The sequence below is a fragment of the Mesoplodon bidens genome (genome assembly GCF_964165515.1).
Source record: "Mesoplodon bidens genome assembly, chromosome: 3".
In the NCBI taxonomy this organism is placed as follows: Eukaryota; Metazoa; Chordata; class Mammalia; order Artiodactyla; family Ziphiidae; genus Mesoplodon; species Mesoplodon bidens.
The window spans coordinates 72,818,995-72,846,950 of record NC_138178.1 but is presented as its reverse complement, the minus strand read 5'-3'; the positions used below and the strand labels follow the sequence as shown (position 1 = coordinate 72,846,950).

At 43.1% G+C, this 27,956-nt stretch overlaps 1 protein-coding gene across 3 annotated transcripts in view; it reads left to right on the top strand.

Moving 5' to 3' along the window:
- LRRK1 (leucine rich repeat kinase 1) overlaps positions 1–27,956 on the top strand; it is a 122,595-nt gene that overhangs the window by 54,218 nt on the left and 40,421 nt on the right. For all 3 annotated transcript variants that reach the window (XM_081230161.1, XM_081230163.1, XM_081230162.1), the window contains exons 6-12: positions 4–152; positions 18,593–18,819; positions 19,895–20,022; positions 20,113–20,276; positions 21,111–21,248; positions 22,407–22,519; positions 23,546–23,622. In XM_081230161.1, the coding sequence (XP_081086287.1) occupies positions 4–152; positions 18,593–18,819; positions 19,895–20,022; positions 20,113–20,276; positions 21,111–21,248; positions 22,407–22,519; positions 23,546–23,622 (996 nt within the window). The remainder of the gene's footprint in view (positions 1–3; positions 153–18,592; positions 18,820–19,894; positions 20,023–20,112; positions 20,277–21,110; positions 21,249–22,406; positions 22,520–23,545; positions 23,623–27,956) is intronic.

Here is a 27,956-nt window from a genome sequence, read left to right as displayed (position 1 = left end):
TAGGGAATGAAGACATTGCCATATTCCTGCTTCGGCATGGGGCCTTCTTCTGTTCCTACATCTTACTGGACAGTCCTGACCCCAGCAAATATCTCCTCAGGAAGTATTTCGTCGAAGCAAGTGCCTTGCCTAGCAGTTGTCCAGGAAAAATGGTGAGTAGTCACTGTCTGTGGATGAATGAATAAAGAAGAGGTGGTGTATATATACAGTGGAATATTTTTCAGCCATGAGAAAGAAGTACATCCTTCCATTTGCAACAACATGGATGGACTTTGAGGACATTATGCTGAGTGAAAGAAGTCAGACAGAGAAAGACAAATACTGTATGTTTTCACTTACATGTGGAATCTAAAAAAGGCAAACCATAGAAACAGAGTAGATGGTTTGCCACCACCTGGGGGATGGGGCAAATGGGGAGATGTTGGTCATATAGCCGAAGTGTTGGTCACTTCAGCTATAAGTTCCAGAGATCTAATGTGCAGCACTGATTACAGCTAATAGCACTGTATTATATATGTGAAAGTTTCCAAGAGAATAAAGCTTAAATGTTCTCACCACAAAAATGAAATAGTAATTAGGTGACATAGTACAGGTGTTAGCTAAGGCTACAGGCGGTAATCATTCTGCAGTATGTAAATGTATCAAATCAACAGGTCATACATCTTAGCTTATACAATGTCGTATGTCAATTATTGCTCCATAAAACTGGGGAAAAAACACATACAGGAATTAGTTCTAGTTAGTTTACCATTTTAATAACAAAAATAATATTGCATTGTTTACATTATCTTCAACTTGACTTTTTAAATTTAGCACTCTATCACTGACTCCCCCTAGATCAGTCAATGTGGCTACATCTCATTCTTTTAAATATGTGCCTTAAATCTAGAGTGAATGTAGCTTAGTTGACTCAGCCCTTTTCCTGCTGGTGGACATTTGGATTATTTCTGGTTTCACACTTTCACCAGCTTTACATGGGGATATCTATCCCCATACTTTGGCCAGCACTAGATGTCCAGGAGCCTTTTAATTTTCATCACTCTGATGGGTAAAAATGGAATCTCCATGTTTTAATGTCCACATTTCTATTCTTAATAATATTGAGCATCTTTTCATATCATCATCAATTATTTGCATTTCCCTTTATGAGTTGCCTGTTACAGTTTGTTGATTATTTTTCTCAAGGATTACTCACCTTTTCCTTCTCATTTTGGAGAGGCTTTTTGTATGTTAGAGATTTTAAGCCTTTGTTTATCATACATGTTGCCAATATTTTTCCCAATCCATTATCTGTCTTCTGTCTGTTATCTTTTGAGATAACAAAGATATAAGAATGTATAATCAAATATGTTTGTTTTTTCCTTTATGGCGTTTGGGTTATATAAGAAAGTCATTTCACTCTCGATTTTATATAAATATTCTCCTAGAGTCTTTTATACTATTTTTACTCTTTTATTTTTTATATTTTAAGCTTTAATTTTTCTTGTATTTATTTGTATATGTGGTTTGAGGGAGGGAATCTAGCATTCCTCTCTTCTAGGTGGATGATCAGTTATTCCAGCACAATTTTTAAAATTAACTTTGATTTTCCCTCTGAATTGAAATGTCACTAATGCCATTTCCCCCAATATATACCTATATACATTTTGGGATTCTCTGCACTGGTCCACTATTAATCTGTTTCTGTTCAAATGCTATACTGTTTTGATTATAGGCATTTCATTTAAACCTTACAACCTGTTAATGCAAGTTTTCTACTCTTTATTTGCTTTTTTCAAAAATATCTTGACTGTTATCAGACATTCGTTTTTCCATTTTGTGCATTTCCTATGGTGACTCCCATGGCAATTTGTGCTGCGTTTATGTTCTTGGATGGGATTTTATAGTTTTCCTCATAAAGATTTCCTGAACCTATTTTGTTTATTTATTATTGTTTTTGCCACTGTTTGAATGGAATATATATAATTCTTACCCATTTCCAGCCTAATGTTGCTGGTACGAAGGAAAGCTCTTCTGTTTATTTGTTTTACCCAGTCCCCTTACCAACTTGTCTTACTAATTCTAGTTTTTAGAGGAGTTCCTTGAAACTTTTAGGTATATTATCAACTCATCTGCAAATTTAAAGCAGGTTTGTCTTGTCTTTTCTAATATTTATTTAACTTACTTTATTTCATGGCTTACTGATTATCAGCAGAAATGTCAAAAGTTGAATCATCTGAAAAGAGCAGACGTATCTCTCTTGTTCCTGTTTTTAAAAGTCTTGGCATCAGCAGTTTATGGTCATTTGCTGTAGATTTTTGGTAAATAGACTTGTTATATTTAGGTAGTTTCCATGTATTCCTTTTTGCTTAGGATTTTTATTAGGAAATGTTGCTGAATTTTGTTGGATCTCGTTTTAGCAGCTATGGATATATTCACATAGCTTTTCTACTTTAATTTGTTTATGTAATGAATGATGATGATAGATACTGACCCAATATTGAAATCTTGTAATAATGCTAATTGGTGTTTTTATGGCTGGATTTGACCTATTGATATTTTATTTACAGTTTTTGCATCTATATTTATAGGTGAATTGATCTATAATTTTCTATTTTTATTATCTTTATGAGATTTTAGTATAAGACTATGTTAGCTTTACAGAATGACTTAGGGAACTTCCCATTTTATTACAATCTGGAGAAGTTTCATAGGAGTTATTTATTGTTAAAGATTGATTAGATAAAGCAGGTCTTTGTTTGGGGACTTCTTTTGAAGTCATTGATCAGTTCAGGTTGTCTGCTTTTGCTTATGTGCAGTTCAAGAGGTAATATTTTGGTAGAAAATCATCCATTTCCGTTAGATTTTTAAATTTGCCATCATAGTGTGTTACATTTACCTTTTCTGGTAATTCTTTTCTTCTATATTTGTAGTTATTATATTCCCATTTATGATGTTGAACAGTTTTACTTTTTCTCTTTTGAATTTAATCAGACCAGCCAGGGATTTATATATTCTAGTTGTCCTACCAAGGACCTAGATTTTCTTTATTTTTTTATGATTTATTTTGTTTGTTCCTTCATTCGTTTTGGCTTTTATCTGTACTGAAATCTTCTTGATATCTTCTCTGAGTGTTTGGTTGATGGTGTTGTGGTCAAGATTAGGCTCTGGCAAGAGACTTCCTGGCTCTAATCTGGGCTCCAGGCCTCACTGCTCTAGGACCTCCATCTGGTTACTTACATCTCTGGGGCTTGGTTTCCTCATCTACTGATTTTTATCTAGTTCTTCATATAATTCTAGAAGTTTATGCTTCATACCCCTGGTTTATGGCTTTATGACCCATTTTAACGTATTTCATTATATCAAATATCTGCCTTAATCCTGTTGATGCTTCTATCCTTAAAATTGGGTTTGTCTGCTCTTCACATGGCCACACTGCTCTTTTTTCTTTGCATCAACCTTGTTTAAGTTTCCCCAGCCTTTATTTTCAGTTTTTATTTTGTCTTAGGTGTATTGTTTGTAACAGTATTGAGTTTTTAATCCCATCCGAGACTGTGTCTTTTGAAAGAGGAACACACCCAACTCACATTTGTGTGGGACCTGTCATATTAGTTTATCCCTCCCATCTTTTTGATTATATGTATTGCTATTTCCTTTTTACTTTTTTCTTATCATTGCTGGTTTCCTAGTTTCTAGAGAACACTGATATTCTATTTCCCATAACTTGTTAGCTCTCTGTGCCTTGGCTGGTCTCAGTTATAAACAGAGTTAATCATTGTATCTACCTTGGAGGCCAGGTGTGCACTTAGCACAGGGCCTGGAACATAATAAGAGCTCAATAAACATTAAACATCAGCTTCATGTTGCAAAAGGAAATAAATAGTGATCATCTAACCCTTACATGTGTGTGGTGTTCAGTGTTTTTCCCAGCACTTTCTTTTCATATTTGATCCATACAACACTTTAGTAAGAATTGCAAGAAATATAATCTGTTTACCAGATGAAAGTATTGAGGTTTAGAGATATTCTGTTACTTGTCCAAGAACAGAAAATATTAAACAGTGATACTCAGACCAGAACCTGAGCCTTCTTAACTTGGGGATTTTCTCATTTCATGATTCCTGAACTGTACCTCCCAGGTCTTTCATGTAGATCAGTGGTTCTCACACTTTTCTGTAATTGGAATTCCTGGGGCTTTTTAAAAATTCTGATGCACAGGCCATACCATACACTAACTAAATCTGAATCTCTGGGATGGGACCCAAATCAGTAGTTTTAAAAACTCCCCAGATGATTCTAATGTGTACCCAGTGACTTGCATTTTCTTGGCTTAAGGTTAAAAGCAGAAATGGTTGACATCTGTGTCTGTGACCTTTTCTATGGGTAACTCCTGCTAATTTGCCAAGATAGGGATAGAGCATGGAAGTGATTATTGCATTCTGCAAAGGAGAAGACAAAGAAAAGACAATGTTGCTTTTCTTCTCCTTTGCCCTTTTGGGTAGAATCGGAAGAGGAAATGAAATTACAGTGCATCCTGAGTCATAAAGACTCCTTGGGCTTCCCCAAAGCAGGTGGTATTTTTTTTTTTTATTCAAGTGAATTTCAGACTCAAGGGCCTTTGCAGTGTGTGCATCCAGTGTGTGCAGTGTGTGCAGACAGTGTGTCTGGCTGCCCTGATCTCTAACCTGTGACAACACTTTCCTTCTGTGCTGCCGGCAGAAGAGAGGGGGTTAGCGCGGAGGGGTCCAGTGTCAGGAACGATGACTCAGAAACCAGAGGTAAGTGCTTCGACCTTCCCAGGTGTGCAGTGGAGTTGAGCTGGCATTTTTTTGTTCAGAATATTAGACAAGGGCAGGCACTGAAAGGGTGCTTTGCTACCATGTGTACACAGCCTGAAAACTCCCTTGCCTGCTGGCATTCATGGCAGTGACCTTGCTGAAGCAGTCATCTTGTTTTTTTCTGTATTTGTGTTCAGCCTCCCCCACTAGCTAGTTGATATTTTTTTAATGTAATTGCTGCCTCTGTGGAAGCCACGGCCAGTCAAGGTTCACCACGCCTCTGTGTCAGGCACAGCCTAGTTCTCAGGCTGCCAGAACCTGCCTCTGCTGGCAAACGGGGAATGGCTGAGAAGCCCACGTTGATTTTCCACTGGCAGCGGGCGGGCTGCTCAGTTAGGTTTTGATGGTGTTTGGAAAGGAAAGTCTGAGAGCCCACACCACATGGTCTGGACACTTTTAAAAGAGCAAAAGCAAAGCCAAGTCAGACCTGGCCAAAGCCGTTCCTGGCTCTGGCTCATGGGTGCCCTTCTGGAAAACCGCCAAACCTTTGCCTGAATGTTTAATGAGTCGGCCTGTGCTCCTGGTGACTGTCCTGTCAATGTTTGCTTTGTTGCCATGAGAAATAACACTTTGATGCTGGCACACCCGGGAAGGAGCAGGAAAACAGAAATGCCAGGAGAGGCCTAAGCAGGGCCTGGACTAACCACGGTGTTTGTCCCATTCAGCAGTTAGAGGGCTGGGCCGGAGGGCACGCTGGGCTGTTCTGAGTATAGGAGTAAGTCCACAAGAGCTGAAATTGATTCTGAAACTATGCAGTTGGGGAATTATTAATTTTCTTTACAAGTCCCTAATGATTTCAAATCTGGCAGCAAACCTAGAGAGGATCACTTCTTACTACTACTACTACTACTACTATTGTCATTTTTGGATCAGCTCTGGCTTATGATGTACCTTAAACATTCCTAGTGACTGGCCATTCAGATGCCTGTATCTGTGCCCCAGCATAAACATCCTGGCTGCACATTCTGGGAGCTGAAGCAGCCCTTCTCCATCAGAGTGATCTGGTGGGTCTGAGGGTTTGCATACATGGGATACTCAGAAAGGGCAGGCTGCAGCAAGTGTGGCTGCTCAGCCTTTGCTAGGGCCTTCATGAGCAGCTCACCAAGGGCTACTGACACTGTGAGCACTAAGGCTTCTGGGAAACATCCTTGCCCAAGGTTAGGCCTAGTGCTTGGTCCAAGAGTCTTATTCAAGAACTTTACACTTTCCAGAGCATTTCTACATCTGCACCTCGCACCTTCTCAGCTCCTCACGTCCTCCTCACAGCAGGTGGTCCTGTCTCACAGAGCAGATGTAAGTCTCTGGGGCAGTAGGGGCCCCGGCAGGTGAGAGGCAGACTGGGAGCAGCCTGATTGCCTGTGGTTCGGCCTTTTCACCGCTGGCTTGTGTGAAGGGAAGAGCCTTCACCTGCCTTCTGAGAGTTATGAGATCAAACTCAGAATTATTATGGGCCTCTTCCATCAGTTCCACTTTTCCTGTGCCCTGAAATTTAGCCAATTATCCTACTGTTTTCTCTAGTTTCCAAATACCAAATCTTTCCCCACTCTCATGCCCCATTCATACGCTTTCTCTATGGAATAGACTCGCCACTGTGACGTTGTCCACATGGTGAGTGCTTCCTAGAACTTGAGAACAGATAGTGAGGGTCACAGGGTAGAACAGCTGAGCAGGTGCACTGTGTAACCGTTCAGCTTCCTGGTGGCCTGTCCCACTAGATCATCAAACATAATACAAAACAGCAGTTATACAAGCCACTTACATTTAGCTTACAATGAGAAGATGATTCATAGAGATGCAGAAATACTAAAACTATTGTTTGAACTTATGTGACAAGCTAGAAAACACAATAAGGAAAGAATAAGAAAACATTATCAAATGTCATTGGAACTACTGGATATCAGCATAGACAAGTACATTCATAATGATATGAATAAATTCCAGACAGGTAAGAGTTAAGCACTGGAAATTCATCAGAATATACTTTCAAAAAGCACATTTATTCCAGTTATAGAAGAAAATGATTCCATTTCAAAATTTTAAAGGTATATAAAGATGTATAAAGACATATAGTCCATCCCTGGTGGCGCAGTGGTTGAGAGTCCGCCTGCCGATGCAGGGGATACGGGTTCGTGCCCCGGTCTGGGAGGATCCCATATGCCGCGGAGCGGCTGGGCCCGTGAGCCGTGGCCGCTGGGCCTGCGCGTCCGGAGCCTGTGCTCCGCAGCGGGAGAGGCCACAACAGTGAGAGGCCCGCATACCACAAAAAGAAAAAAAAAAAAAAAAAAAAAAAAAAAAAAAAAAAGACATATAGTCCAAATAAGATAAATGATATATATATATATAAATTAGTTATTTATAATAAAATATAATTTTACTATAGTATACTAATATAGTAAAATATAATTTTTAAAGAAATTTTAAAAAGAAAAACATTAGCAGATACTTGAGAAAAAAGAATTGACAGAAACTGAAATCCAAAAAACACCATTGACGCAATTACATGTCAGTTGATAATTGAGTTTAATTCAGTCAGTGTTTATATATCACCTACTAGTTGCTTGGGACTCAGCAGTGCCCAAGCCAGAGCCATGGCCCTTGCTGGTCACATTGCTCACAAATGCCCTTGGGTAAGAAGTTAAGAGAAACGAACAGTTAATTTACACATGAGAAAACACAGATAGTAAATCATGGCATGGAAACATATACAATCTTATTGGCAATTACAGAAATTCAAATTAAAATGACTCGAAAGTACCATCACATACCTATTAAACTCGCAAAAATAAATATAAATGCAGAGTAAGGCGCTTGGCAGCGTCAAAGAGAAAGGGACACCAAAGCCTTGCTGCTGGCACTATAAATTGGTTCCGTATGTGTGGAAAGTAATTGGCGTCATGTGACAAAAGCTATAAAACTCTTTTCTCCCAGAGAACAGCTCTGAATTTGGTATTTCCTTTCTGAAAGATACCTCTAGGATGTAACTCAAAAGAAAAAAAACGTAATTGCCACAACTGTACTCAAAGCACTGCTGTCTATAAGAGAAACTAGGAGAACAAAACCCAAATGTCCAGCAGCAGGGGGAACTCTACTGGCCATGAATACCCACAGGGTGGACACCACACAACAGGGACAAGAGTGTCTGTCTCCTCATGCTCAGCACAGCGCTGCTCCTGGACACCAGCATTACCTCCACACCTCAGCCATACGCCACGTCCTCAGGAAAGCCTGCCCCAGCCCACAGGCCGGGTCACATCCCCCTTTCCATCTCTTAGAGCTTCCTGCCATTTTATTCAGAGCACTTAACAAAGTTTGGGGTTGTCTCTTCTGGTGACATTCTTGTTTAATGTCAATTCCCCCATTTGACTGGAAGCTTCGTGAAAGCAGGGATTTGTCCAGCTTTGCTCACCCTGTGTTTGCCCCTCAGTGTAGGGCCTGGAACAGGATGAGGAGTTGGTTGCTTGGATGGATGGATGGATGGATGGATGGATGGATGAATGGATGGAAAATGGGTGTGTGGGTGGACGGATGGATGGATACCTGGATGGATGCATGGATGAATAGGTGAATAGATGGATGGATAAAATTTTATATATGTAGTAAACTTCCATTTACATAGGACTTCATGGCTAACAAAGTACTTTGCCAAATATTCTACTTTAATCTTCTATACAAGTCTGTGAGGTAGAAATTTTTGTCTTTATTTAAAAGTTGAGGAAACGGAGTTCTCTCAACAGTAAGTTGAATAGCTTAGTAACTGCAGAGATAGTATTTTTATTTCTTGTTTTTTTCTCTCTCTTGCATATTGCTATTGGCAAAATTCTTGAGTTGGAAGGGAGATTTTTTTTGGTAAGTTTCCTATTTTTCAAAGGAATGACTGAAATACTACATGGAAAAAAGCACAATGTTGATTTAAAACAAACCTTGTTTACCTATTTTTAAGAATTTTAGCGAAGAAAAAGTGATAAATTTTATTTACTATGTTTTGGCATTCAGATGATTAAAAGAGGGCCACTTTTCTTTAACAAAATGTGCTGGTGGTTTTCCATAAGTTACCACCAACAGTGCTGTTTTCTTGGTATAGATCCTCCTCCGTTGCAGAACTGAAACCTTTGAGTTTACTTGTTGATTTCCATTAGAGAAGATTTTGTTGCAGTTTTTGTATCCAAGTGTGTGCATGCAGTTGGCTAGAATTTTAATGGCTTTTGCAAAGTAATTGGTTTTACTCATAAAATCAAGTGAGTCTTCTGTTAAGTAACCATGTATGTAACACAGAGACTATTTGTTCTTTGAAGATTGGATTGAAAAAGAATTATATTGAATTAGGAGCCTTTGGAGAGTGATTCTTTAGTTTCCTTATTTGTTTGTCTCATATACATTATTTTGTTTTTTCTCTTATTGTGTCACTTTGAGAATTTTTTATTTTGGAATTAAATTTTGCATTTCAACATCATTATATGGTTTGTTAGCTCTGGCTGAGGATATCTCCCACAACTTAAACATTGTTTTTCAGCAGTTGTTAGATTGTCATTTTCATTCTTAGATTATTAAGGTACTTTTATTTTTAGTCAATTGATTATCAATTTTATTATTTTCCAACAACTCTAGAATTGGTTTTATTTACCAACTTCCTAGTTTTTACTTCATTTTGTTTTTTCTATTTTTAATCTAATTTTGTTTTCATTTCCCTGCTTTCTTTTAGCTTTCCATTCTAAGCAGGGCAGAGCTAGTTTATCATGCTTCACATTTTCCTTTTCGTAACTGTGATCAGAGTTGTTTGTTTTTTCCCCATTACTTGTGATGTTTTTGTTGTTCTAAAAATATATTCTACTGTTGTGAATTGGTTTTCTCTCCTACCCAAACATTATTTGAAAGGGCATTTTTAATGGCCAAATAATTGGACACCTTTTAATTCTGCTTTCATCATTGGTCTCTACCTTTACTTTGCCTTTGTCCAGGCATAAGATATGTAGGAGGCTTGCCCTTTTCCCCCCTTTTTCTCCTTTTACTTTTGCTTCTTACACAGAATGTAATCAATTTATGTGCAAGTTCATACTGATTTGAAAACAGAATTCATTCTCCTGTCCCCTAGTATTTGGTCATCTCCCATTCTTATTGTAGTGTCCTCCATTCATTTTTTTGCATATTTGACCTATCATATCCTGCTAATATTTTTCTTGAATTTTCATGGGTTTGTTTTTTACAAATTTGTCCTGGGTTGGAACACAAAGATTTAGCATAGCTGTATTTTGGGGGTTGTGGTTAAGTGTCTTTATCATTATTGAGTCACCTTGGTTATCTCTCCTAATGCCTTTGAAATCATGTCAGCTATTCCATGGGCATGTGAATGAACATGATGCCTGGTAGGAAGGGACCAGACAGAACATTAGGCACCTGAATCGTGATCCTGGTTCTGTTACCTTCAAACAGGTCACCTCACTGAGGCTCTTTATGTGCAAATTGTGCTTACAGGGTTACTGTGAGGGTCATTTGAAAAAGTTCTGTCCATGCATTGCAAAGAGTCACCAGGAAGGTATTATCATGTGATCACAGCTCAACCTCCAGAAGGTTCCCCTACAGGGTTCAGGTTTGAGTGTGCCCTTGGAGGCAACAGACTGTTCCATGTTGACTATTTAAAATGCCATTGTAGGTTTGCTTGTAAGTTATTTTTGTACTTACATTTCTCATTGATCTGGCTTCCTTGGTTATGTTTCCCTTTTTGTTTGTTTGTTTGAAATTATATTGGTAGTTAACCACTACTAATTCTGACATTTATAATATTTTTAGCAGGCAGGCTTTTGTCAGAACTGATTTCATTTTTTTCCTCTCACTAAGTCATTTAATTTAATTTAATTTAAGTCGTTCAAGTGAGTCATTTAATTGATCTTCCTTCTGAGTTTAGAAGGAAGGCTGTCCTCCCCTTTCTCTTTTCCTCTCCCTTCTCTTACTCCCTTTAGTATTCTCAGGTCATTTTCAAAATTCTCCTTTTACACCATAGAGTCCTCCCAGGCTTTTCCCTAAGTTAATGACTGGTTTTACTGTCCTTTTCCCACCTTTTTATTATGTTTCTAATCTGCTTATCTTAAGAGACATCCTTCTGGCTTTCAAGAAACTCTGCCTCTTTCATTTCCTTTCTTAATCTGTGGGCTTCTGTTGATGGAATGTTCCGGATTCTCAGGTCTTGACTTCTCCAATTGTCACTTGACTTGTTACCATCTGTATCAGTGCCACCATAACAAAGTACCAAACACTGATTGATTTAAAATAACCGGAATGTATTGTCTCGAGTTCTGGAGGCTGGAGTCTGACATCAGGGTGTTGGCAGGGCCGTGCTCCCTGTCACAGTTGCAGTGGAGGACCCCTCCCTGCTGCTTCCTAGTGTCTGGTGGCTGCTGGCAGTCCTCAGTGTTCCTTGGCTTGTAGACCCATCACTCCAGCCACATGCCATCCTCCCTGTGTCTTCTCATCATCTTCCCTCTGCACATGTCTGCCTCTGTGTCTAATCTCCCCTTTCCATAAGGACACCACTCATACTGGATGAGGGCCCACCCTAATGACCTCATTTTAACTTGATTACCTCTATAAAGACCCTGTTTCCAAATAAGCTCAAATAAGCTTTTTCTCAGGGACTTTTTTTTACTAGGGATTCAACATATCTTTTTCAGGGACACACTTCAGCCCACGACACCATCCTTATGGCTGTCGCTCCATTGCCCTTGGCCTGGTTCGCCCGCCATGGCCACCTCATGTGCACAGGCAGATGGCCAGTCAAGGTCCAGGCTCCTTCTCATCCTTTCACTTTCAATGCCCCCTCCCTCCTGAGAGCCTGTCCCTGCCAGGGTGCAGGGACTTGAGCAGTAGGCGTTTGGAAGCCTTGCATGGAGGGTTCTCCAGGGCCGAGGATGTGGGGCATAGTCCTCATTTGCCATGGCCCTCATCAGCACAGGGAGACTGGGCCAGAGTTGCCGTCTCTAGCGTGCTGACCCCCAGTCCAGCTGACTCCACCTCACTTAGAGCCTCCTCTGACAGTCTGGGCTCCCAAAAGACACTTGTAGGCTTGAAATTTACCCCAACTTGTTGGCATTCATGCACAGATCCCCTTCTGCACAGTCACTGATATCACTCAGGTGGCCTGGGATATGTCTTCATATTCTGCAACTGGCTCTGCTGCTCTGAGCGCCTTCATTTTTAGAGTTTCTTTTGGCCTGTTCTTCAGACCTTTTAGTGAGTCTGTTCCTTTCAGATTAGACCTGTTGGTTTTGCACTCCTCCGGATGTCTGGTGCCCTGACTGTTCCTTCACATGTCAGAAGGTGGCTCTTGTCTTCCTGACTGGTTCAACAAGGAACCACCACCCAGGAATCTGCTTACCCACAAAAAGAAAGTTTTGGGTTTTATGTAGACCAAGGGTTCATTAATACATTTTAGAACATTCTATGTATTTCTCCCCCGTTTTAACACGTGTGCCTTGACTGGAAAGACTAATTCTACTGACTGCCTTTTTTGTGTCATGCTGTGCTATGATTGAGCTCTGGTCTGTCCCCTCAAGGGACAGTGAGATGGAAACACACGGAGAAGAGATGGAGATTCTGCTTTGTGGGCTCAGTAGAGACCTAGTAAGGAGGCAGTGTTGGAACTTGCTCTTGTGGGTTCTCAAAATTGCGGATGCACACCCACCCCCAGCATTGGGGCAGAGAACCCTTCTCTGTGTCTGCTCAGGGCCCAGTTGCCAGCCCCACAGCTCTCAAGGTTAAAGCCAGCCTAAAAACATTGTCAATTTCAGCCCTTCATGAACAATTATATTCTTCAACCATAAGGGTTGCACTGACATAAAAGCATGAGAGATGTCACTGTAGTCCACTGGCTCATTCACCGTGTTATTTTTGTATGGAAGCTTCAGGCAGCATTATATAAAGGCAGGTAATTGCCCTCCTGGACCACAGCTTCCATCACAGAACAAGGAGACCTTCGTATGCAGAGGTAACTCCAAACGTCACTTTCTGTAATGAGCCAAGTGCCCTAGTCCTTCTTGAACTGATCCTGGTCACCACCACTGCCTTGGAAAGCAAGTTTCTTAAGTCATCATACAGTGTCTTCTGGGAGAGTAGTACTTCCTTCTGTTTGGCCCAAAATTGAAAGGGCTCATGCTTAAGGACCAACATGAGCATAGTCTCTGTTTCCTCCAGAGAGATGTGCCTTAACCATGGCATTGTTGAATTTTGGGGATCTCCACAGCCAGCTGTCTTTGATTTTGCAGTTCAGCGTGCATGGATTTAATTATACAGTTGCTGGCTTCACCCCCTCAGAACCTGGTTTATTGTGATCCTGCCCGGACTAAACATAAATAAGTAATGAGGGCTTGCCCAGCTACATTTCCATGTCAGGTGTACTGTGCATCCTTTCTCCTTCCTTCTTCCTCTCTGCCACTTTGGAAACACTTGTGCACCCTATAATGTTTGTGCACCAAAAGGAAAGTAACTTGTATAAGTGAAAGTTTTCAGACTAACCCAAGACCAGGTAGAAATCCTACATGTTTTTCCAACCACCATCCAGCCCAGAAGTCTTTTCACAAGCATATCTGAATTCTGAGTGTGTCATCATGTTTTCTGACTTCTTGCTTTTTACTACTTCTCCCTGGGCTTGAGTTTCACAAATTTCAACCCTGCAGAAACTCTGGTGGGTGTAAGACCTAGAAAGAGCTCAGTTTTAGGAACTGGCAGCATCTGCTTCCTCCTCTTCCTCATGTCTAGAGAATTCAGTGCCACACACAGCCACTCTCTTGTTATTGATGATTTACTTCTAATAAATAGTACCTCCCAAAGAAGCATAGGAGGCTTCCCTGCAGGTGTTCTTTCCTGGCTTTCTGGTCAACATCACATACTCTTAGTCCTTGAAAGGTGACTAGATGCACGTTCAATACACACACAGCTCCTCCCTTCGAGACATAAACTCCCTGAGCCGGTTCCATCTGCAGCATCCATATCTTCAACCCCAGTGCCTGACAGGCTGGCGTGCACTTGGCAGTGCTCAAGTAAACGCTGCTGACTGTGAAGCAAGATGGCATCCTTGTTACCTAACTGGGGGCTGTACCGCAGACACTTACTGGGCGTGAAGAAGGTGGTCCTTGCCCCAGGGCTTTCAGGATTAGTAGGATTTAGATAGGAGGGAAGAGGGCTGTGAACTCCAGGGGAGAGAAAGCAGAGCAGGGAGCACCCTTTCCCCTTTGTCGTGGTAGCAGGACAGAGTGCAAAGGCGGAGGCCAGCCCGCCTGCAGAATCTGGGATCCTTGAGTGACCTCATGACACCCATGATCAAAAGGAGACCAGCTCTCTGGTGAAAACCTGCAAAACTCCCTTAGCTCCAGTCCCACCAACCTTGTGTCTCCTGCAGCCCCAGAGCACCCTGGCAGCCCTTTGGCACATTGGCCAGTCAGGTACTGACAGTAAGTTCACTGTCAGGCCCCCACAGCCTTCCTATGAATTCCAGTCCACTTTCTGAGCCCTATGGTTCATTTATGAACAGGCAGTTTCTGTACTTTAGTTGGCAATTTCCCCTTGGTCTTGAATTCTCTGCTCTAGGAGTAGGCCCATTCCCCAGTTTCTTCTACCTAGAACAAATTATTAACCCCACCAGCCATCTGCCAAGAGGAGCACAGAGGGTGGGCAGAGGTCGTGGAGGAGACAGTGAGACAGAAATTTGGGGAGTGATTGGGGCAGATTGTGGAGGTGTGGGGCTGTCTGGGGAGGGAGTTCAGGTGTTCTGCTGCAGGCGGGCTGGGGTGCAGGAAGGCTGAGGGGTTTGAGTAGACCTTGGTATTTTAGGGTGATCGTTCTGCTTAGAGGTGTTAATAGATGGATTGCTGGTCCCAGGGGCTTGATTCTTTTCAGCACACAAACATTTATTGAGTGCCTGCTGCATGCTAGGCATGGTGCTGAGCTTCACACACAGTCAGACAAGGTGCAGCACTGGAGATGCATGCAGTCCGGGTTCTGGATAGCCACACTGCCTGCTGGGGCAGTGGAGACAGAGATGACCCTTGGGCTGACTTAGTGCAGCACGGAATCCACAGGCAGGTTCCTATAAGGGGAGGTGAGCCTGATAGCACCTGTGAAAGTACCCACCTCCACCTCGACTGGCCCAAGGCCCCACATGGGGTTAGTTAAGCAAACACAGGGCTCCAGTCTCCTGAGGCTGAGCCTCTGCTCCTTATTCAGTTCTAGGCTGCAGCTCCAGGGTCAGAAGACAAGAAGGAAATGCAGGAGGAAGATTGCCATTGTCAGGGCAGAACATCTCAGCTGATCCTCCAAAGATGTGCTGCAACTAGTTTACGTCACAATAGCATCCTGAATCTTTCCTGTTGTTTTATTTATTTTTGATGGCCCTTAGAGAGTTTTATTTATAGACACCTAAGGTTTGTTATTTAAAACCAAAACCAGCCTCCTTTTCATCTTGCATTTGACTGCCATTTCAGTTCAGGTCCAAACTATTTGATATTGAATGACCAGAATGGCCACACAGGGTGAGTAGAGAAAGTCAGACTGCAATCTGGACACCTTGGATTTATGTCCAGCTGTCTGGCCCTGGACCTAGGGCCTGGATATGTCTTTGAGAACCCAGGAAAGGGAGGCAGCCAGACCCTTAGAGGGCCTTCTTTGACTTGGCATTGCAAAGACTGGCATGGCTCCTAGATTGGCTGTCATGATCACTCCAAGGCTTTCTGTGGGAAGCCACTGTCCTTCTCAAGAGTATAAGCCAGAAAGAATCCTGGGTCCAGAAGTGACCTAGATATCATCTGGTCCAAGCTGCTCATTTAACAGATTAAAACCAACAATAATAAGGTGAAGGGTGACACAACTATGAATTTTTATGGAAAGATTAGGAAGAAGCTGATGTGACTGGATTCAAGTTGGAGTCATCAGAATGCACTCATGTTAAATATAGGGTTGTGTTGGATCAATGGGCCAAGAATCAGTGACAGCCCAATAGCATGAGCATACCCAACACCTAGATCTTGGTTTCTAAATACCATTTTCTGTTAAAGGGAATCAGGGCTGGTACTTGGAAAGGACCAGAGGAAACTTGAACATCTTATTTTATCAGGAAGTAAGGGAGTACCCAAAACTGATAGGGATATGTCAGAGGAACACAGGAGTCCCCTTGATGAGACTCCCAGTGGTCAAACTGGGGACTAACTGAGCATTGGAAGAAATAATGATAATAATGAATTATAATACTTTGAATTTAAAAAGGACCTGTGAGTCCATAGTAATATTTAAACAGGTGGGAAGGGACATACTTCTGTACAGAAAAATGACAGGTAACAAATGTAGATGGAATGGTAGTTTTAGAAAAATTACCACCTTGTAACCACCAATGTACTAAGTGAGTAAGGCCCTAATCAACAATGGATGCTGAAATCACTGGGTAAACTGATGTAGGAACATAAAATATTCACAGATAGTCCCAAAATATCACCCCACAGATTGCTGATTAATCACAAAGAGTAAAATGGAACTTAACCAAGGGATCAGACCATTAGTGAAATAACCTGACATCAGGTGCCCTCTGGTGGAGTTCAATTGGTAGGACTCAACATTGTCTGAGATTTTTGCCAAAAATGCTTAACTTGAATCTAAACATTAGGAAACAACTCAGTAAATTCAGATTATGGAATATTCTAGAAGACAACTAGAATGACTTGAAAACTTACAGTGCCAAAGTTGGAAAAGACATTAAAAGACATGAGGATTCTTCTAGATTAAAGAAAATAGAGACATGTCAACTAAATGCAATGTGTGATTCTTGATGGGATCCTGGATCAAGATACAAAATAGTTATAAAAGACATTTCTGGGGTATTTGGGAATATTTGAACATGGATTGTGGATTTGATAATGTATTGATTTCATTTCTTGAAAATGATAAATATATGGTTGTCACGTAGGAAAATATTCTTGTTCTTCAGAGATACATGTTGGTGTAAAGTGCCATGATAACTATAATTTACTTTCATATGACTCAGCAGATAAATGAAAAGTGTGTGTGCTTGTATGTGTGTGTAGAGAAAAAGAAGAGAAAGCAGATGTGGCAACATATTAACAATTGGTGAGTCTACAGTGCACGGTGTATGAATGGGTAATCATGTGTCCTAGTTCAACTTCTCTGCAGTTCTGAAATTTTTCAAAATAGAAAATTATGGCGGAAAACAATAATGACAACAAAAACAGGCCTACACGTCAAGTCTAAAAAAAACCCAAAAAACAAAACAAAACAAAAATCTGAGACTAAAGCCCCATTCTCTTTACCCAAAATCCAGTATACCATCGACTGCCTCTCTTCATCCAGGTGAATGGAGAGAGAGTCAGACAGAGACAGAGCCTCATCTTCTTGGTTCGAAGACCAGAGCTTTGAGAGGGTGTTGCAGACCCAGCCTTTCCAATCCTGGCAAGTTAGCTTAAGGGGGCGACAAAGATAAGGCACATATTGCCACCTTGTGGCAAGATAAGGAAGTCTGTCTGCTGCTGCCAATTTTGAAAGCAAACTTACCCCATGTTTCTGGTGTCTTTCCCAGTTGTTACATTTTCCCATTAGTGAAGAACTAATCTTTGTTTCTCTAATTTTCTGATACGGATTTCCAGCTGCTTTAGAGAAACAAGCCAAAAAGCCAATTTCCTTTCCCCAGAAACCTCATTGAGCCCCAAATTCTTTGATGATCAAGAAGAAAGAGAAAAGCCCTGCTCATACACATTTAACCAGATCTCTTTTACCACCATATGCCAGCAAACTGCTGGCCTTTCTGACCCAATCAAATGAGAAAAGCAAAGGAGATTTATTCAGAGCTTTTGGTGGCAAGTGAGTCAGCCATTGTCACTTGCATTTTGTCAGAGGAGTGGGGAAGCTTTATGGTGGATAAAGGGAAGGCTTCAGGTGTGCCCTGACTAGAGGCTGTTGACGGGGAAGCTGGAGGCAGCTAACTAGAAGGGGGGCGTCCTACATGATGGGTTAGGGGGCATATTTGCCTTTCCCTGGTTAGTCTAAGTTGGAAGCAGGGACAAAATTAGGGAAACTGTCACTTATCAATCAAGTCCTGGACATTTGGGGCCAGTTGTTACAGAAGTTATTGTTTAGCTTCCTGGATTGTTACTAGACATTGCAGTATGGCTTCTGGCAAGTTTGGCTTCCTGGACTCTTTATTATAGATAAGGGGGTTAGTTTCCTGGTAGGTTGCTGCAGGTTGTGGGTCAAAGTTCTCTTTTTTATATATGGTCTGGCCATTGTCTGTATATTCAGTCTCTCACTCTGGAAGCAGCTCATCCACAAAGCGTCCAGCGTGGTGTAAGCAGCTGCAGGCGGCAACTGCTCTAATCACAGGGAAGAGTGCCGTGAAGGGAAGTGAAAAGACCCAGGTTTGGGTCTAAGCCTTCTTCTGCAGTCTGGGGAGGCTGCTTCAAGCTTGGGTGGGCTCCTCTGTACAGAGCAGGGGCCATTCCTGTTGTGTTTCCCCCCTGAGGGTGATAGCCCTCTAAGAGGTGATGCTAAGCCCACATGCTCCCTCTAGAGGCTGGAGAGTGAGTAGCTGTAGCTGTGCAGAGATTACCTTCGGGTTGCAGGTGCAGGAGGGCATAAGTACCTTCTCAGGGGCAACATGGTCCCAACCTCTCGGGACTCTGCTGAGATGAACAGACAGATTCACACTTGAATAAATCATTGCTTTATTTCAAGTCTGCACAAGCCCTGGGCTCATCGCTGGTGTGTGCTTTCCCCCTTTCTCCAATATCCAGGCTCTTCGTGTGAAATGGTCCCACCTCAAGCTGCCCTGGGTGGATCTGGACTGGCTCATTGACATCTCCTGCCAGATCACGGAGCTGGACCTTTCTGCCAACTGCCTGACATCTCTCCCCTCCATCATCCCCTGGGGACTCATCAACCTCCGGAAGCTGAATCTCTCAGACAACCACCTGGGGGAGCTGCCCAGCGTGAAGTCATCAGACGAAATCATCTGTTCCAGGTGGGCTCCTGCCCTGCAGCCCCTGGGGTGAGCCCTGGCCATCTGAGCCCCGGCTGCCACCGCCACCCTCCTCCTGCACTGTCCTCTTCCAGCAATCATGCTCTCTGATTGTAGTTGTTGCTTTTGAAAACAGATTTTCAGCTAAAATAAGAGAAGGAAGTTCTGCCTGCCATTATGCAAGCTCTTGGGCACCAGGTCCCACCTCTTTTCCACATGAATGCAGAAAGATCTGTCTCGTAGGGTGGCTTGTCTGGCCCACGTTTCCACTACTCGCTGGCAGCCACACAGGCCTGCTTGCCCGAGGTGCCCAGTCTTGTTCCTGCACACAGGAGTCAGAGGAAAGGGGCTGGTGGAAACAATGGTGCCCAGACAACCCAGCTTTTGGTCCACCTCCCAAGGAAAGTGGGCAGGGCCTCAGAGAAACAGTTAATTTCACAGGACTCTGGCAGCAGCCTGATGGTGTAGGCAGCTCCAGTCTCCTTTTCTGGGAGGCCTTGGGAAGAGGCCCAAGCCTCCTGCTGAGGCTGCATGGGGAGAGGAAGGACCTTACCTTCACTGATGTATTGATAATCATACCTTCAAGGCCTCATTCCATATGGGATTTGAGCTGATTTCAAAAGCTAAGGCTCTAAGTTAAGTAAAAAAGAATGTTGGAAAAAACTTAGGGTCAGCAGTAACTCATGGGAAAGAAGCCTGCACAAAATATTAAACAAGTGCCATGGAGTGGGTGTCTTTAACCTGGACAGACTTGAGGGTCCAATAGGTTAAAAGCACTGCTCTCTGGACTTCCAATAGCTTCCAGGGCACCAGCTTGTTCTGTTATCACATATGTGAGAAAGGTTACATCCCTACTGGTCAATGAGACCAGGATCCACCAAAGAGAGATTTGGTTTTCTTTGTCTACGCATGACATAGTGACAGTAATGCAATGAATAAAAATCATATTGCTGTATTTCAATGCCCATTCTTTATCCTTGTGCAAGGAGAAAAAGAAACATGTTTACAGAGAAATATGTACCCGTGATGCTTTACCTCTTTCTTCTGATGCCTTGACTTCCTTCTCCCCCAACTACAGGCTACTTGAAATTGATATTTCCAGCAACAAGTTGTCCCACCTCCCACCGGGATTCCTGCATCTCTCAAAACTTCAAAAACTGACAGCTTCAAAAAATTATTTGGAAAAATTGTTTGAAGAAGAAAATGGTATGTTTTAGCATCAGTAACCTGACTTACTTTGTCATTTTCTTCTTGACTGGGCTATTTTACAATTCATCCTTTTTTATTTTCCCCTAGCCACGAACTGGATTGGTTTGAGGAAGCTACAGGAACTCGATATTTCTGACAATAAATTGACAGAACTCCCTGCGCTTTTCCTTCATTCTTTCAAGTCACTCAATTGTCTGAATGTCTCCAGAAATAACGTGAAGGTGTTTCCAAATGCCTGGGCCTGCCCTTTGGTTAGTAACTTGCCGAAAATCGTGAAAGGAGCTGTCAGTCCACATCCATGCCAGCCTCACAGAGCTGTGGGTGCGGTGCACACCGCGTGCCCTTGGCAGCCACGCAGTGGTGTCCTGTGTTATAGACAGGCATGTTACTCAGCATCCAGCAGCTGAGGGTCTCAGGCAGGTAACTCACCCGAGAGCCAGCGCACCTGGCTCTGGGTTTGAGATTCGCACCGTAACACCCACAGGACTTTCCACAGCTACAGCCTGAACTTCTGGCCCAGGATGAGTTCTGTCCAAAAGGTGGGGTTGTTCCTTTAGGACAGCTGTAAAATAAGAATAAAGAAGAGAAGGATAGTCTGCATCCATAGTGCTGCCCATTAAATCATGGTTTTGTCTCTTGGGAAGTTTGCATGTTAAAACAGATGGAACAGCATAAAGAATATTTGTGTTTTATTGCTGTTTGCAATAGCAAATATGGAAATTCTCCATCTCTAACATTAACATTTCTAGTTTAAGCATATTTTTGTGGGACATGGCTCCTCTTCAGAGCACTGTCCTGAATTGTCCCATTATTTCCAAGGACAATGGGCCAGATGTTCTTGAGGGAAGGGAAAGGACCATGAGCCACCTTGGTCTCCCCAGGAAACCATTCCCATCCCTTCCTTGGAGCAAGGACGGGAAAATGGGGCAAGGATAGTCTGTAGCCTCTTAATTAGCTGAATTGTATTTATTACAGAGCCTTTTTGTAATGGTCTTGTTTTTAACATTAAATTTGGAAACAGTCTTTATCATAGACACCACGGCATTTAAAAAGCTAATTAATTCTCTTTCTCATCAAATTCCTAGAAATGCTGCAAAGCATCCAAAAATGCCTTGGAGTCTCTACCAGACAAAATGGCTGTGTTTTGGAAGAACCACCTTAAGGATGTGGACTTCTCAGAAAACACACTCAGAGAAGTTCCCCTGGGACTTTTCCAGCTTGATGTAAGTCTAATAGCACCTTATTTCTCATTTTCAGCTTTTTTAAGAAAATCACTCCACATTGCAGTGAAACCTGTGTGCTTCTTCCGAGCTTTCAAGACAAAAAAAGTTGAAAGAAAGGTTTAACTGTCAAAGTCATGCATGGTTGTGTGCAAAGAGACTGAGAGGAAATGTGCAAAATGAAACAGCTCTGGGAGGGTGGCGGGATGATGAATTTTTATCCTCCAGAATTTTCTTCAGTGTTGACAGTTGAAGGCACAGCCCAGCAGCCCCTCGGACTGACCTCTGGCTCTGTTCCTTCTCGGCTCCAGGGTGAGCCCACCAGGCCTTCTGGTGTGTGAAGCCCTGGCAGCACCACAGGGCGGGGCCTTCTTGTCCCTGCCTCCCTCTCCGGAAGTGGCAGAACTGGAATTCCCGGATGTGAATTCAGGAAGTGCCTTTTACCAGAGCCGTGTGTGTGTGTGTGTGTGTGTGTGTGTGTGTGTGTGTGTGTACACGCGCGTGTGTGTGTCCCAGCATGGGGCTGCCTTCTACCTTTATGTTGTTCGCACATCTGTCTGTTTTCCCCACTCCATTGGGAACCTTTGAAAGCAGAGCATGGATCCTATTCACCACTTGGTGCCCAGGGCCAGCCCCTGGTGGGAAATTCTGCATTACTCTGAAAGCATCAGTGTCAAGCCAGCAGAGGGTGCACGACTGGGGCGGGTCACCTTTCGGGTCACTGATGCCACCTGACCCCTGTCCAGGGCGTCACCTGGACCAGCCCAAAGAGGCATCATGCTGTGCCCACCCCCCTCCTGTGGTAACACAGTGGCCTCCAGGACCTTCAGACTCATCTACCATTCCCAGGATGGGTCCACAAATAATTGTCACTCTTAAGAAACCTCAATTCTGAGAAGTACTTAGATTCCATTCTTTCTTGAATAATTGCCTCCCATTGATCTGAAGGGAAGGATCTTCTATTAATTATCCCATCTGCTCTGTTTGCTATAATTTTATGAGTCTTAAGACACTGTGAAGCCCCACACTGTTGGAATCTTTGTGACAGTGAATCGGTTATAATCATTTGGCTTCGCTTTGCCAGGGAACTGACTTTCCCTTCAGGTCTTCCGCTCCTTTGGTATTTGACATCGTCTTTGCTTCTCTCTCCCTCTGTCCCAGGCCCTCATGTTCTTAAAGTTACAAGGAAATCAGCTGGTGGCACTGCCACCTCAAGAGAAGTGGACCTGCAGACAACTCAAAACCCTGGATCTCTCCAGAAATCAATTTGGCAGGTAAGCAGGGGTCTGTCCCCAGCAAGTTCTCAAATGTGTGTGTAACCCCAGTCAACAGACGCATGGGATGGTGTCTCTACCAGCTTGCTGAATAGCCATGACAAAGTGCCATAGGCTGGGCGGCTTAAACAACAGGCATTTATTTCTCACAGTTCTGGAGGCTGGAAGTCTGAGATGGAGGTGGCGGTGGGGTTGGTGTCTCCTGAGGCCTCTCTCCTTGGCATGGGGACAGCTGCCTTCTCCCTGTGTCCTCACATGGTCTCCCTCTGTGCCTGTCTGTGTCCTTATCTCCTCTTCTTATAAGGACACCTGTCAGATTGGATCAGGGCCCATTCTCAGGACCTCATTTTAACTTGATCACCTCTTTAAAGGCCTATCTCCAGATACAGTCACATTCTGAGGTACTGGGGGTTAGGACTTCAACATATGAATGGGGGGAACACAATTCAGCCCAAAACAGTGTCCTCCCATTTCTAATTTTTAAAGGATCCTGGAGAATCTCCTCATTTTAGCCTCACCTATCATTCTGTTCAAAAGTTTTTGCCAGTCACTAACCAATGTGTATAGAGATTGAATAAAAAGTACCCTCCAAGGTCTTCTAATAAAAGGGGAAAATCTGGGGATGAGCCCTGCTGGTCCTTGGGACCCTGAAGACCAGCCTTCCCGGTTCACTTGCTGCAGGCGACATCTCAGTGGAACTTATACTCCTAAGAGAATTCCCTCAGTGAACAGCGTGAAGTAACAGCCTCTGATATGGGCATTCCTGCCAGGCACAGAAACGCTACCACCTGCCTGGGATGGAAAAGCTCAGGAGTGGAAACCACCAGTCCTGCCAGCTTTTTTTTTTTCCGGAAAGACTTCTGAGCACAACTGATGCTGTCCATGCTTACACGTCAGCCGCAGGGGCCCAAACACCCTGCCAACGGAATTTTCTCCCTTCTCTATGTGTGGCATTGTACAGTCACAGCCAAAATAGAAATGTCTTTGCCATGCTTTCCTCAAATTTTGACTTTTTTCTCCCTACAGAAATGAAGATGCACTTAAAACAAAGCGAATTTCCTTTTTCACCACCAGAGGCCGCCAGCGTTCCGGGACAGAGGCAGGTGTGTGTGTTGCTGCTGGGAGATGAGACAGCTGGGCCGGGCCCTGCCCCTGCTCCCCTACAGGGGGATGGCCCTCCTGTTGGGCTTTCCCCTGCAGTGCCCTGTGAGAATGCCAGAGATGCCCATGCTTGACTCAGAACCCTGGGAGTACCTGTGCCCATGGCTCATGTCACACAGATGGCCTGCAAGTGTCCTGAAACCCCCTTTCCTGTTTGCAGCCAGTAAGACTAGTAGCTACTGTGTGTGGATGGCCTGCTGGGTGTGAGAACTGCCCTAGATACCATACATGTGTCAGTCTTTCTTTAACCATCACATGACGTATGGGTTGTGGTTTTCCATTTTGCAGATGAGAAAACTAAGCCTCCAGAGTGTCTTCAATTCAGGCTTCCCTAGCAAAGTACCACTGACTGGGTAGCTTAAACAACAGAAATATATTTTCTCACTTTTCTGGAGGCTGGAAGTCCAAGATCAGGGTGTGTCAGTTTCTGATGAGAGCCCTCTTTCTGGCTTGCAGACAGCTGCTTTCTTGCTGTGTTCTCATGTGGCAGAGAGAGAGATAGAGAGCCCTCTGGTATCTCTTCTTATAAGGACACTAACTCCATCATGGAGGCTCCACCCTCATGACCTTGTCTAAACCTGATCACCTCCCAAAGACTCCATCTCCTAATACTATCACATTGGGTGTCAGGGCTTCCACATATGGACTTGAGGGGACACAATTCAGTCTGTAGCACAAGGGTTGACTGATGTGGTCACATGGCTACTGAGTGCAAGAGCCAGGTCTCAGCCAGCATTGTGGAATCCAGCACTGGGGCCCGGGGGCAGTACTATGAAGTCCTTACTGCCACACTATGGCATCTTGTGAAGTCCACATGGGAACACAGCCACCCTTGGCCCTGCAGGCTGTCCTGGCTGGGCTGAGATTCTGGAGGAGCTTGAGGTCTTCCTCCAAACTCATTAGAAACAGAACTTTTCCTAGGGTGTTTGTATGGTCACACAACAAGGCCAGTTCAGCAGAGAATATTTCTAGGAAAACAGTTCTTTTTGTTCATTATCTTCTGTAAGGTACAGGGGGAGGTGTGGACCTGTCCCTCAAGTTCAGTCACCAGCCCTCTTTTTTAACCTGAAAACCAGGAGTTCTAAAGCCATCAGCAGTCACAGATATATCCCTCTGGATACTGTCCCATAGAACTGGAACCAATATTTAGGTTGTTTTAAGTGTAATATAACTTTTTTCTTCAGCTTGATCAATCTATATTGACAAGTGCTCTTTGAGTATAGATGGTGTGAGATGGGGATAAGAAATGCCACAGAGGCCAAGGCACATTTGCAGGAGGTGAACTAAGTAGTCTGCCTACCTCTTGCCCTTTTTTGATGAACTACTGTATACATATGATAATGCATATATCAGTCATGTAAGAGTGTTTTTACATAGGATTGAAAAAGTAACACATCATCAGTGGAACAGAGTCCAAAAATAGACCTAATATAGGAATTTAATATATGATAAAGGTGGCATTTCAATTTAGTGGGAAAAATAATGTTTTATTGTTTCCATAAATAGTGCTGGTATAACTGCTTGTCCAGCTGAAAGGGGGGAAAGCACAGCACTAGATGCCCTACCTTACATCAGTTACAAACATCCCCATGCGGATGTTAGCTTGAAGCGTAAAAGAAAAATAACATTTAAGAGAATAAGTGTATAATTTGGGAGACCTTTAAAAGCTAGTTGGGAAATCCAGAAGTCATTAAAAAAAGAGCAAAATCTTGGGTGTTGTAAAAATGGAAAAACTTTGTTCAGTAAAAGGCATGATAAAGTCATAATGCAAACAGACTGAGAGGAAATATTTGCAACAAAAATCGTTGCAACATAAATTGGCTTTAGTCCCTAATATACAAAGACGGCTTACAAATTGATTTTTTTTTTTAAGTCCACCCAATAGGCAGAAACTGGGCAATGGATATCAACAGTTCACAGGAAAGGAAGCCCAGATGGCCCAGAAAGAAAGGAAAGGCCCTTAACCTTGCTACTAGGGAAATGCAATTTGGAATTTCATAACTGATCCTTTTCAAAACAAAGGGCCTTAAGACTTTGTAAATTGAGTCCAGACGCAGGGATCTCACTTGGAAGGAAGGAAAAGCAAACCCTTTTTTCTCATGGATGCCCAAACAGGAGGGTAGGCACGAAAAGAGCTACTAGTATGGATCTCGGCCACACTCCCACCACTGTGGGTCAAGCCTCGGGGGTTGCGGTCGACTAGAAAGGTGTCTCCAGTCTAGAAACGCAGAGCATAGAGATGTGCGCGAGGAGGTGCGCCCAGCACCCTGCGGGACCAGCCACTGTCCCTCGAAACTGCCAGAGTGCAAGGCCAGAGGCACACAGTGAAAAGTGGGACAGAAACGTGTACCTGTGTTCTGGAGCCCCTGCTGGTGGCCCGCAGGAATGTGTCTGGAACTAGGGGAGGGGCCACACCTCTGGGAGTTTCCCTGGCAGAGATGGATGGTGCTGTGCTGTTGGCGCATGACAAAAGCCTCTTGATTTTTTCAATTTCAAGTAGAAAGTTGAAGCCCACACCTGGTGAAAGGGAGAGACCCACTGCAAACGCTTTTCCTCAGCAGGGTTATTGTCTCAGGCTGTTGACCTCGGGTACGGGATCATCTATACTTGTGTGCAGACGGATAGTAAGACTCCAGGTAGATTTATGTACATTCAAGTAGTCATGTTGGCATAGTGGCCTTGTCCAAAAATAATTTGGACAGCCATTTTTATAGTAAAATTCAGACCAGCCAACTCATAAATAGCTTATGAATAAATAATTACGGCTCATAAATACCTTGAGCTGTGCTCTGCCCAGCCCAGTTTCCAGAGTTTCCATTCTGGGCCAGGAGGTCTGTGTCAGGTGTTGCCTCTGTTTGCAGTATAAGTCCTTTATTCCAGCCATCCGTTACTTAAAGAGGCTTCATAAACACCAAGGTGAAACTTTAAAATTGGAAAGCACAGAAGCCATTTGTTCAGAACGTGTTCTCTGGGAAGAAAGTGAGCCTTTCTTATTCTTGATGTTCTTTCCATGGGAATTAGGGCTGAAGTTGATCATTCTTTTTCATTGAAAAATAAAAGTCTTTTTGAACATTTTTCTTGTAGAACAAGGACTAGTACAAAGCTGTCTTTAAAAGTCTGTTACGCATTTATTTCCATAGGGGCCATTCGCGTGACACTAGCTGGGGAAATTTTCCAGGTGCCAATATCTGTATTCCGTTATCGTCTCTCCCAGAACATTCTCTGATACCAGGTTACCCCATTACCATTGAGACTGCAGCTACATGTGTGGAGAAAAGCCAGAGTTAAGGGAGGAGCTGTGATCAAGGGCAGAGGAACATCGTTTCAGCCCTGCAAAAGAATTCTAGCTTTCCTATCTCATGTGTCTGGCAGAGAACCAGCTGAGAGGGCTTTGAGGCAGTTGTTTTACCTTGAATTTGAGCTGAAAGGGACCCTCAGGGGTGTGCTCTCCCTGCCTTAGGAGAAAGGAGAAGGCACTTCAGAGATTCTGCTGCAATCCAACCCTCTGATTCCCATCGGTTTTCAAGCTCTCCCCACATTCTTTCTCAACTCACACACTCTGGTGCTGTGGAAACAGCAAATTTGGTGTGATTTTAATAGTAATCTCATAATTAGCCTAATTAATGAAATCACTTAAATATACTAGAGAGTTGGCTTGTTTTTCAGAGAATGCCATCCTAAGAAGCATAAAAACCAAGCCCACATTATTATTTTTCAGTTAACTAGCTTTTTTAATTGAAGAAGTAATACATGTATATGGTAAACAAAATTTCTGAACTGCACCAAAGGGCATGGAGTGAATATTCAGTCTCTTAGTGTTACCAAAACAAACTCAGGTCCACTCGCCCACATGCAGTAGAGCCAATCTACTGACACCGGGTTGTAGTGAAGGAAAAGTGCAGTGTTTATTGCAGGCACCAAGCAAGGAGTCCAGGCAGCTAGTGCTCAAAAGGTCTGAACTCCCCAAAGGCTTTCAGGGAAAGGTTTCTAAAGACAGGGTGAGGGAGGGGGATTATGGGTTGTGTGATCAGCTCGTGGACATTCTCCTGATTGGTTGGTGGTGAGGTATTCGGGTGTCAACCTCATCAGCCTTCTGGTTCCAACCAGTCTGGGGACTGTGTACTTGTGGGCAGCATACAGTTAACTTCTTCCACCTCGTGGGGGATTCAGTATCTGCAAAACAGCTCAAAGGACATGGCTCAGAATATTATCTATAGCTCTTGACTAAAGATCCTTGACTTTGTCTAATAGCTAAACTATTATTTTGTCTTGCTTG